General features: G+C 39.4%; 2 protein-coding genes across 2 annotated transcripts in view; one reads left to right on the top strand and one right to left on the bottom strand.

Moving 5' to 3' along the window:
• The window catches only part of ATRN (attractin), a 248,909-nt gene that overhangs the window by 223,775 nt on the left and 12,512 nt on the right, over positions 1-12,622 (bottom strand). The window contains 1 exon segment of the mRNA XM_043973429.1: positions 375-458. Within this exon segment, the coding sequence (XP_043829364.1) occupies positions 375-458 (84 nt within the window).
• LOC122732968 (60S ribosomal protein L27-like) lies at positions 8,094-8,513 on the top strand. Its single transcript, XM_043973428.1, has one exon. The coding sequence runs from the start codon at positions 8,126-8,128 to the stop codon at positions 8,510-8,512; it is 387 nt and encodes a 128-aa protein (XP_043829363.1). The 5' UTR covers positions 8,094-8,125; the 3' UTR covers position 8,513.

Genomic DNA, 12,622 nt, shown 5'->3' with positions numbered 1-12,622 from the left:
TTCCTTTGATGTTTTCTGAGCTGTTATTAAAATATATCCACTTCAGCAGATTGTAAATATGTAATGGAAATTAGAGAAAAATATCAGCTCATGCTAAAGCCCAGTCATTCTTAAAATTCAGTCAGCATTGTGGTTATTGATTTGAAAGAATTCATATTATAAACAAATTTGATGCCTTCTTTGTCAGTGGTCCAAAGCAAAGTTATCACCTTTTAAAATCTATTTTTAATTTAGGTTATGGCCAGAGAAGTCTACAACTACAGTAAACAGATACAAGCAATCAAGCATTTTCTTCAGATGTGTATTTGGCAGCAAAAAAAGTTATTGAATCTAAAGTTAGTCTGTCACATAAAAACAAAACAACTGTTACTCACTGTCCTTCAATGAGCCAAGTGCATTTTGTTTTGTATTTGTAATTTCCAGGTCCATCGGTTACAAAACCTGATGATCCAGTCAGTCTATAAATGTAAAGAAAAGAAAAATATAGGAAAATGTTGAGGTTTCCAAAAATCTCATTTATCAGTAACATAAACTATATTTTTAAATTTTTAGCAAACACAATAAGTAATAGCATAAAAAGGAAAAGTTGTCCTTTGTTATAGAGATGTAGCAAAGAGACCATTAATATAGTCCCTGTCATACAAAACCAAAGAACTACTAAGGAAATCTCATGCATACCTTTCTAAGTGATTTTCCTTAAGCATAGATCCAAACATATTAATAACTTCTATTCAATAACTTGCTCTATCCCTCTACTCTACTAGTTGCTCCAGGATCAAGGACAAGATTCTTTGTTTGGTGTTAAAAGGCCTTCCCAACCTAACCCCTTCCACCTGCCCCAACCCCCACCTACACCTTTTCAGTCTTCTTACACTTTATTTCTCACCACACATTGTTCAGTCCACACATTGTTCTTTACTATTTAACAAACACAAATCTATTTCCTAACTCCAGGCATTTTTCTCTGGCTGTCCTCAATGGCTAGAATGCTCTCCCTCTTCATCACCCTGCTGGTTTCCCTACCTTTCTTCAAGTTTCAACTAAAATCCCCTCTTCTACAGGAAGTCTTTCCCCAACCCCTCTTAATTCTAGTGCCTTCCCTCTCTTCATTATTTCCTATTCATCCTGCATATAGCTATATATCCTGTATATACAGTGTCTAGCTCCTAGTGTTGTTTGGGTTTTTTTTGGGGGGGGGGGGGGGTTAGTGAGGCAATTGGGGTTAAGTGACTTGCCCAGGGTCACAAAGCTAGTAAGTGTTAAGTTTCTGAGGCCGGATTTGAACTCAGGTCTTCCTCACTCCAGGGCCAGTGCTCTATCCACTGCGCCACCTAGCTGCCCCGCTCCTTAGTGTTGTTGTTCAGTCATTCAGTTGTGTCTGACTCTTTGTGAGCCTGTGGACCACAGCATGCCAGGCTTCCCTTTTGTCCTCCACTATCTATCAAAGTCTGTCCGAGCTCATGTTAATTGTTTCCATAACACTGTCTATCCATCTCATCCTCTGCCATTTCCTTTCCCTTTTGCCATCAATCTTTTCCAACATTAGGGTCTTTTTCAATGAGTCCTGTCTTCTCATTATGTGGCCAAAGTATCTAAGCCTCAGCTTCATTCAGTACTTGATCTTCTTGTGAACAGTCTGAATTAATTTCTTTAAATATTGACTGATTTGATCTCCTTGCTGTTGAAGGAACTCTCAAAAGTCTTCTCTGGCACCACAGTTCAAAAGCATCAATTCTGCAGCACTCAGCTTTCCTTATAATCTAATTTGCACAGCATGGCACCTAGTATTTGCTTAATAAATATTTATTGAATAACTGACTTTGTCTCCCACCACTCCCATTCATATTCTATACTCAACTGGATGAATTGTTCTTCAAGGCCTAGCCAAAATGCCACCTCCTCTATGAAGCCTTTGCCCGATACACCAACTAGAAGTGATGTTTCTCTTGAATTTATCAGAGCACTTTGGACCTGTCAAGCACACCTCTGAACTATATTATATTTATCTATGTACATTTTATCACACCTAGAATACAGGTACTGTTTTTATTTTTGTACATCCTCCAGCAATGATTTAAAAAGAAAGAAATGTAAACTAGTAGAACAGACTAGATAAGATATAAAAAGGAACAGTTTGGTAGAGATTAAGTTTAGACCAACATTTTACACTGTATACAATAATCTGTAAATGAATACATAACCTGAACATTAAAGTTCACATCATCTTAAAAATTAGAACATAATCTTATTACACAGCTTTCATAGTTATAATTAGTGGGGGAGTTCTTGATCAAACAAGATGAAATAGTGATCACAAAAGAAAATAAATGATTTTAATTACATGAAATTGAAATTTTTTGCACAAATAAAATCAATGCAACTAGAATAAGAAAAGAAACTTCAATGAGAAAAAAAATCTTTGTTTCAAATATCTCTGATAAGAGACTGAACAACAATACTTAACACAAATGTATAAATGCCTAGAGATATTCCTCCAATGACTAGGTGGTCAAACCACATAAGCAAATTATAAAAAAGTGCAAACTATTAACAACCATATGAAGGAGTTCCAAATCAATCAAAAAACAAAATCAAAACAGTTCTGAGATTTCAGCTGACACCCAACAAAATGAAAAAGATAACAAAAAAACAGAAATAACCCATGTTGGAGGAGTTACCAAAAAATGGGAGGATTAGCCAAAATGTGAATTGGTCTAACCATTCTGGAAAGCAATTAAAAAAAAAAAAGAAATTCTTTCCCTCTTGTTAGGATTTTGACTATTGGAAGTTTATTCACTCTTCCCTCTAGAATCTGAATTAGCATTTCACATGTAGAATCCTAGGACAGAAACAACCTAAGCACTTCTATAAGGTCTTGATTCTTCTTTGGAGAAAGGAACCAAGGCCATTATACAGGCTCTTGCCAGATGACTAGCATGTATCCTTTAAGTCTCTTATTTTTTGCTTTCACTTCTTAAAATAGCCAAGAAGGTCTATCCTCCCTCCTTTGCCCGCATTTCCATAATAATGTCATAAAGTGTAGAATTGGGCCCAGATGGCCCTGTAGCACATGGCATACTCGTAAGATTCTCAATATGCTCCTTGTTAGCTATTCTTGAATAAATCAGGTACATTCCCATTTGATGCTCTCATCTCCTTCAAACAATTACTGGGTTCAAAGATCCTAAAGCATAAAACTGAAAGCAGAGCTAGCAAATAACACCTTGCTTCCTACCAAGCACCAAGCATCACCCATAAGCCCCAAAAAGGCAGGCACATCTCTAACATGTGAGAGAAAAGGCTTTTCCTACGCAAAAAGGGGAAAACTGAGAGGCTATTTTTATAGCTGCTAAACCACCCTAATCTGGACACAGATTTAGAGGCTTACAGAGTTCCAGTCTCATCCATAAAGAATATCCTATAATGTTCCCTTTGGTCTTATGCATGTATTTTCTCCCCGCTCCTCTTACCATGTAATCACTCATTAGACACCAAATGAAGGGGAAGGGAGGCATTTGCCACCAAATGAAGTAAATGAAATGTGTTGAAGAAACTGATCGTCTGCTTTTAAAAGCCTCAAACTCATGGAGCCCTCATTCCAATTTTCATAGTAAGTGACCTTAAATTAAGGTCTCTAAAAACCAGACTGAGTGAAGTATTTGTATTTTAATCCTATAGGTAAGAGGGAACCACTGGAGGCTTTTAATCAAGGAAATGTCCGTGGTCAGATGTTATTAAAGAATGTTAATAGTAGTAGAAGTTAATAGAAGTAGCTGTGTGGAGGGCTGATTAGAAAGGAGAGAGAACTGGAAGCTGAGAAAATGATAAGAAAGTTAACTATTAACTCTTAACAATCCTATCAAAGACTGTTCCAAAACAAAATCAAAATAGCTCTAATATTTCGCCACACCAATAAAATGAAAAAGATGACAAAAGATGGAAACAGCCCACGTTGGAGGGGCTAGGTGTTGGTGAAATGTGAATTGGTCGTTCTGGAAAGCAATTTCAAATTATGCTATTAAAAAAAAAAAACCTTTCCCTCTTTTTACTATTTTCATAGAACTTTATTCCCTTTTCTCTCTGAAAACTGAATGAGCATTTCATATGTAGAATCCTAGCAGAGAAAAAACATAAGCACTTCTATATGGTGTAGTAGCAGCTGTAAATCATAACTTATAAGAGTGAAGGTGTTAAATATAAGAGACATTTGTGGATGGGGGCAGCTAGGTGGCAGAGTGGATAAAGCACAGGCCCTGGATTCAGGAGGACCTGAGTTCAAATGTGACCTCAGACACTTGACACTTACTAGCTGTGTGACTTTGGCCAAGTCACTTAACTCTCATTGCTCCCCCCCCCCCAGGAGACAAAATAAAGAGAGAGAGACATTTGTGGAGGTAGAATCAATAAGATATAATAACTAAGCAGAGATGGGGGAGATTAAAGGGTCAAGCATGACATCTAAGTTGCAAAACTATGAATTCAAAGAAGGCCTTGTTCTCAAAAGGAAAAGGGGAGTTTGTAAGAAGGGTAGGTTTAGTGGGCAAAATAACAAGCTCCATTTGAGTTTGAAAGGTGATGTGCAACTGGCAATATAGGACTGGAATTCAAAAGACATCAGAGCTGTATATGTATATATGGGAATCAAACTGAAACAGAACCAGAAAAGGGCCTTGAAGGACACTTGATGTTCAGAAAACTGATAATGATCCAGAAAATGAGACTGCAAAGGAACAGTTAGCCAAGAGGAAAACTAGGACACAGCAATGTCAGAGAAGCTAAGGTAGGAGTATTCAGGAGCCAGATATGGTCAACAGTTATAAAAGCTCCAGAGAGGTCCTGGAGAATGAGGAATGATTTCAAAACTTAGCTTCAACAGCATTCTAGATGTTATCTTGGAGAAAGAGTTAACTTCGTATTTGAGGCACTAAAAGGAAAAAAAAATCCAAAGTGGTCAAAATATAGAAAATCTCATAATTAGGAAAAAATTTACAGTTACTCCTGCACACGAAAATCCAAATAAGTATCTAATGTCCTTATTAAATTTCAAAATTACAAAGAAAGATTCCTTCATGCATCACAAAAAAATCCCACCTTATGTAAAAACACATAAGAATTTCTTCTGACTTCTCACTAACAATGAAAGATACTTGGATATCAACTTGGAAAGAGGTCACTGTAATAGTGCCCCAGGAACTGGTGACTGGCCCTGTACTATATAATACTTTTAGCAATGACTAGAATAAAAGCATAAGTGGCATGACTGTGAAACTTGTAGGTGACACAAAGCTGGGAAAGGAACCAGATGACAGAGTTGGATCCAAAAATTTTTTCAACAGGCTAGGACAATAGAATTCATCTCACCAGACCAAAGCTAATAAAATAAATTTTAACTCAAGATAAATATAGTTCAATAATCGATTTTTAAAATACAAGATCAGAAAATTCTGGTTAGACAACAGTTTGTCTTAAAAAAAAAAAAGATCTGGAGGGTGGAGTTTAGTGGATCATAACTTCAGTATGCATCAACAATTTAACATAATCCCCCCAAGATATTATAATAATAATATAATGCCAACTTGGTTTTGTTACTGCTGCTGGTTTTAGTCAAAGTACAGTATCTGAGGTAAAGGAGTAATATTCCGTCCCAGTCAAAATACATGTGCAGTATCATGCTCCATCCTAAGTACCACATTTTAGGAAGAACACTCATAAGCTGGACAGGATCCAGAAAGAGTCAACAAGTAAAATGATCACGGGGTACTGCAGACCATAACCCATCAGGATATTATGAAGGAAGTGGGGATGATTGGGCTGGAAAATGGATGCAATAACTATCCTAAAGATCAGATTCACGTGGAGGAAGGAGGAGACTTATTCTGTTTGGCTCCAGAGGGCAGAATATTAGCAGTGAAAAAAAGTTGCACAGAACCAAGTTTCATCAAAACATTGGGGAAATTGTCCTAACAATTAAGCACAAGTAGAATGGGCTTACAGAAGAGCCGTGGGTTGTTTCTAACTTGAAGCCTTCAAACAAAGACCAGATGGCCAGTTTTTGGTTATGGATCATAGGATCATAGAGGCCATCTAATTTTTTAAAGATAAAAGAAAATGAAACCAAGGGAGGTTATGTGATTTGCCCAAAGATCATTCAGATACTATCAAAGTGGAAATTTGAACTCAAGTCCTTTCCCCTGTATCACAATGCCTGCTGATACTGGGGGTATTCCTGGACTAGATAGCTTCTAAATTTCCTTCCAACTCAAATTCTAGAAAAAATGTTCACACAATATAGCAATGAATAAACAAAGCTGAAAGGAACACAGAGAATACATTGTCATGACCATATTGGCGAAAAGTTCTGAATTGGTTTTTGTGTTGAAATTGTATTTTATTATGGTTTCCTCCCCATCCCCACCCCCACCAGCCTCACTAGTTATTACAGTAAGTATATAAGTAGCCAGTGTAAAGTAACAATAAATGGGAAACAGGAATTAAGAGTGGAAAGGGCAACATACATGCTAAATTAGGAGAAGCTAACTAGACCTCTATATACAGCTTTTTGATCCCAATATCTACCCCACAGATAAGCCCCAGATATGCCCAGTAAAGCCAGAGAAGTTATGCAAATTAAGTAACCCCAAACTAGCACTGATAACTTTGAGATATTGATGTTAATGAACAAACCCCAAGGTAGTACTGATAAGGCCTTCCCCCCAGAACCTGATAAGAATGGGACTATGTGCCCCTCTCTCTCCCACTCCATTTCTTCCCCACATCTGCCTCTCTCTCCCACCCCACTCCCTGTGCACGATCTGCCTCTGAACTCTCTGTGCCTTATTAAAGTATGATTGATATATTGTTCCCCACTTGCTGCCAGCACGAGCTTTCCTGGTGAGTACCCCAAAAACCCAGTTTGTTCTACCTGATCCAACCAGGGACCCCTCTGCGGTCCCCTTTCTTAAGGCATAAACCTCAGTACTCAAGCTTGTACTATTTGCCATAGTCTCTACCCACCCCCCACCTCAACAGAGGAGCAGGGTACCATGAACCCACAGGGAGAAAGCCAGGGCAGACAAAAGAACAAGGTGTCCCTTTCCCCTTGCTCTCCCCATCCCCCACCCCTACGGCAACCTCTCCTCACATTTTGGTCATAACAAAACCGTTTTGTTGCTGTTTAATGTCAATAAAGCATTGTGAAAGGTATAAAATTACTAATAATACTTCAACAATTCAAGTGGGAACTTGATATTTAGCTCATTCCAAACTATATTCGCCCTAGGCATACACCATCCCTCACATTTAAAGATGATGCAACTAATAGCGCAATTCTTCATTCATATGACCAAGTCCTCTAAGTACTATATTACACAGAGAAACACAAGTACCAGAGTAGTAGCAAATATTCCAGATTTGACAAATGCAGACATAGATGTTTCCTACATTGATGGTGCCACTCCCTTCCACCATCTACTCACCAGCCACTACCGTGCGCTCTCTCTCTCTTTTTTTTTTTTTAGTGAGGCAACTGGGGTTAAGTGACTTGCCCAGGGTCACACAGCTAGTAAGTGTTAAGTGTCTGAGGCCAGATCTGAACTCAGGTACTCCTGACTCCAGGGCCAGTGCTCCATCCACTGCACCACCACTGCCCCCACTACCACTCTCTTAATGCTCCAAGAAGCAACAGTGTAAAAAATTCAAAAGACACTGGCAGAGAAAAAATGGTGCATGTGGTGGAAAGAACACTGAATAGGCAGGTTTGCTACTGGACCTATAGCATCTTAGGAAGATCATGAAACATGTATACACAACATTCTGAACTCTTTTCTTATTAAATATATAACAAATCATTTGAGTTTAAAGATTTTTTCACTATTCTTTTGTGATATATATAGCAACAAATTCTACATTAGGTATCTAACAAAATGATTAACCTTTTGGATAATACCTTCAACATACCTTCAAGAATGAAATTATTTTTATTCACAAGGCAATATGGTCCAAGATCACATAACTCAAGTAAGTAACAAAATTAAATCAAACTATTTTATTTCCAATTAATAAGCATTTAATTCGGGAAGCGTGCCGTCTTCCTTTTGGCTGTAGGAGCGTCCTGCTTCGTGTTGAAATGGGCAAGTTCATGAAACCCAGGAAGGTGGTGCTGGTCCTAGCCAGGCGGTACTCCGGGCACAAAGCCGTCATCGTCAAGAACATTGATGATGGGACATCCGACATGCCCTACAGCCATGCCTTGGTGGCAGGCATCGACCACTACCCTCGAAAGGTGACTGCAGCAATGGGCAAAAAGAAGATTGCCAAGAGATCGAAAATCAAGTCCTTCGTGAAAGTTTATAACTACAACCACCTCATGCCCACCAGATACTCTGTGGATATCCCATTGGACAAAACAGTTGTCAACAAGGATGTGTTCTGTGACCCTTCGCTAAAACGGAAGGCGAGAAGGGAGGCCAAGGTCAAGTTTGAGGAGAGGTACAAGACAGGCAAAAACAAGTGATTCTTCCAGAAGCTACGGTTTTAGAACTACTGTTGGTCAGTAAATAAAATCTTTATTAAAAATGGGAAAAAAAAAGCATTTAATTCACACACACCTTCTAATCTAGGAGGGGAAAAAAACCGCTGTAACAAAAAGTAAAGCAAAACAAATTCCCATATTGGTTGTGTACAATCATTCTGTATCTTTAGTTTAGCACCTCACAGTCAGGAAGTGGGTAGCAGGCTTCATCACTTATCCTCTAGAGTCCTGCATTGTTCAGAGTTCTTAAGTCTTTCAAAGCTATTTGTCATTACAGTACTGTTATTGTTTAAACTGCTTCCCTGGTTTTGCTCACTTCACTCTTCATCAACTAAAAAGTCTCCCTAGGTTTTTCTGAAGCCACTTCTTTCATTATATCTCAGAGTATAATTATATTTCATTACATTCAACGCCAGTTTGTTCAACCACAACCCAAGTGATGGGAACCCCCTTAATTTCCAACTGCATATTTTTGTATACATGAGTCCTTTTCGTCTTTCTTTAATATCTTTGAGGTATAGGCCTAAAATAGTGGCATCTCGGGTCAAAGAGTATCCTCTGGTACTTTAAATAATTCCTGTCTGAAATACCCTTCTTGACCTGTAGAGGTCAGCCAACCAAAATCAACACAGGGGTTTGTGGGTGTTAGAAGACCCAACACCCTACAAAACTGTTCTTCTACAGCACTGTTCTTCCCACTGAGGCCCCGGGCCATTTAATACCCTGACTAATATTTCTGAAAATTTAGTTTAGGAGAAAAATCTCCTTCCTCCTCAGTATCCTTCTGGTTAGAGAGAATCTGAGTCAACTAAAGTAGATGAATGTGAAGAGACCCAAAAAAAAAAAAATAAAACCTTAAGGGTAAAAACAAGAAAACATTCATTTGAAAATAGCCTGACATTGTCTTTAAAAACATGTCATGTAGGTTATCTAAAATAAAACGCATTTAACGCCTCCCAAAAAAAGCCTGAAAGAAGAATTAATATTGTATTAGAGGCAGTATGGAGTATGGACAGAGAACAGGTCTCAGAATCAGAAAATCTGGGTTCAAGGTCCACCTCTGACATATAATGAGCTGACCCTGAGTAAGTCACTTAACTGTTCCGTGCTTCAGACAAATCTGGGACTACAAGTCGAAAATCAGATATAGGATGTGCATTAGTAGAGTGAGTTTTCTCACCGAGAGTTTCTTATACCAATGAAATCACAGGCTGTCTCTAAAATTAAACTACATGAAAACACACAGACACACATGCAAAACACATAGACATACTCTCTCCCCTCTTCTCTTTCTCTTTTCCTCCCTTCTGTCTCTCTCCCCTTCCCATCTCCTTTTACTTCACTCATCTTCTTTCCTTCTCCTTCTTTTCTTCTCACTCCTCCTTCCTCCTTTTCCCTAGTACTGAACAATATAGTCTACCATCCAAAAACCAAACTAGGTCCCAAAGGCAATCTTCTAAGGTATGGAGAGGTTATTATCTAGATGTATCATCAGGAGTGCCTATATTGATAAAATCACAGATCATCAAAATATAGAAAAAATGATCAATTTATTGCATGCAATATTTAATACAAAGAAATTCTAGAGGGGCAGCTAGGTGGCACAGTAGATAGAGCACTAGCCCTGGATTCAGGAGGACCTGAGTTCAAATCTGGCCTCAGACACTTGACACTTACTAGCTGTGTGACCCTAGGCAAGTCACTTAACCCCAGTTGCCTCACCAAAAAAGCAAAAACAAACAAAAAAACAAATTAAAAAAACCCCAAGTTTATGGGGCAGCTAAGTGGCACAGTGGATAGAGCACCGGCCCTGGATTCAGGAGGACCTGAGTTCAAAATCCGACCTCAGACAAGTGACACTTACTAGCTGTGTGACCCTGGGCAAGTCACTTAACTCCCATTGCCCGGCAAAAACAAAAACAAAGAAATTCTAGGAAAAATTTGCCCCCAAACTTCATTGCTCTAGTAACCCAGACTTTAAAAGTTGGTGTTATCTTTAGCTTTTCTTCAATCCCTTCATCAAATCTCTCATTCAGTAATTCTTTTCTTCCATAAAATTGTCTACTGGATTTATTCCTTATTCTCCTCTGATAATGTCACCACAAGACCAGTGGTACAATAGCCTTTAGAGTTATCATGTCTATGTTCATGATTCTCAGATCTGCTGATCCGACCTTAACCTCTCTCCCAATCTCCAACTGCCTATGAGGTATCTCCAACTAGACATCCCATGGACATCTTGAACACATCCAAAATTGAATTCATTATCCCCTCCCTCCCCAAATCCTCCCTACCTTACAAATTTCCCTATTACTGTTAAGGGTGCCACTATCTTCCCAGCCATCCAGGCTCCCAACCTAGGGGTCATTCTCAACTTCCCACTCTCTCTCACTCCCCATATCCAATCTGTTGCCAAAGCTTGTATGTTTTACCTTCCTGACATCCAATAGATCCCCTTCACTCTTCTGGCACTGCTACCACTCTGCTACAGGTTCCTGTCACCTCACACCTGCCAAACGTAATAGCTGCTGGAACTGCCTGCCTCGACTCCCCCACTTCCAGAGGGCTGACCAAAGTAATCTTCCTCAAAGGGAAATCTGACCATATCACCCTGACCCATCAATAAACTCTAGTGTTTCCCTATCACCTCCAGGATCCAATATAAAATCCTGTTTGGCATTCAAAGCCCTGCATAACCTACAACACCCCCACATAACTTTCCAGTCTTCTCCTATATTATACTTCCCTGCCACGTACTCTGAAGCCCAGTGACACAGGGCTCCATCACCCAGCCCTGAGCATTTTCTCCGGTGTTTGCTCTCCCTCCTTGTCCACTTCCCAGTTTCCCTGATTTCCTTCCAGTCCCAGCTGAAATCCCCCCTCTATAGGAAGCCTTTCCCAATCACCCTGAATTCTAGAACCTTCAGGATTTCCAATTTTCCCGCACAACTTGATTGTATAGTGTTGGAGTGTTGTCTCCCTTGTTAGACCACCAACCCCTTTAAGGGGTTGCCTTTCTTTTGTTATCTCCAGCATTGAGCAGGTGCCTGGAACACAGTGAGCGATTCCTCAGTGCTTATTGGCTTACTGAATAACTGGTTGTCTCCCAGGTTCTCACCTCTGTAAACCCTCCTGCACACTTACAGAGCCAGACTAATTTCTCTCTAACAACTTTTCACACTTCTCTAAATTTACAATGGGTCTCCATTGCCTAGCGGGTAAGGTCTAAATTCCTCAACCAACACTGCAAGCCACTCATGATCTGGTCCCACTCTGGGCAATTTATCTACTTCTGACCAACAAAGACCCTCTGCGGCTCAAGTTGGTCAGTCAACAAGTATTTATTAAGCATTTCTTATGTCCCCCGTACTAGACTAAGCAATGGAAATACAAAGAAAGGTAAAACATGGCAGAAAAGGAGACCATGGTGAAAATGACCAGTACATCCAAGATATACAAAGAGCAAATGGAAGGTCATCTCAAAGGAGAAGTGCTCCCCGCTGGGGGGTCAGGAAAGTCAGGGATGCTGACAGGCAGAAGTGAGGAGAGACAGCATCCCAAGGATGGGGACCACCAGCCGGAGCTAATGCGAGCAGAAGGGAGTGTCGGGCTTGTGGAATAAATAGCAAGTAGGGCAAGGTGGCTGTATCTCAGAGAGCTTTAGCATGAAGGAAAATAAGAGTAAGAAGACTGGAAAGATAGGAATGGGGAGGCTGTAAAGAGCTAACATTAGAGGTCAAACAAAGGCCTTTACATCTAATCCTAGAGTTAATAAGGAAGCACTGTAGTTTGAGTCAGGGGAGAAGTGGCATGAAAAGATGTATTATTTAGGGAAATAATTCTGAAAGCTGAGTGGAGGATGGATTACAATTGGACATTTGCCTTGAAGAAGAGAGTCGGTTATTTAGTAGTTTACTGAATTAGTTCAGTTAGAACACTATTGAAGTAGTTTAGACAAAAAGTGATGAGGGTTTAAACTAGGGTAGTGGTTACATGAGCAGAAAGAAGGAGGTATATGCAAGAGAAAGAAATTAAAAGATGAGGCAACAGATTCAATTTATGGGATGAGAAAGGAGTCAAAGGAGACACCAA

The sequence above is a fragment of the Dromiciops gliroides genome, chromosome 6 (genome assembly GCF_019393635.1).
Source record: "Dromiciops gliroides isolate mDroGli1 chromosome 6, mDroGli1.pri, whole genome shotgun sequence".
Lineage (NCBI taxonomy): Eukaryota > Metazoa > Chordata > Mammalia > Microbiotheria > Microbiotheriidae > Dromiciops > Dromiciops gliroides.
Note: the sequence above shows the minus strand (reverse complement) of the source record. Positions and strands in the feature narration are given on the sequence as shown.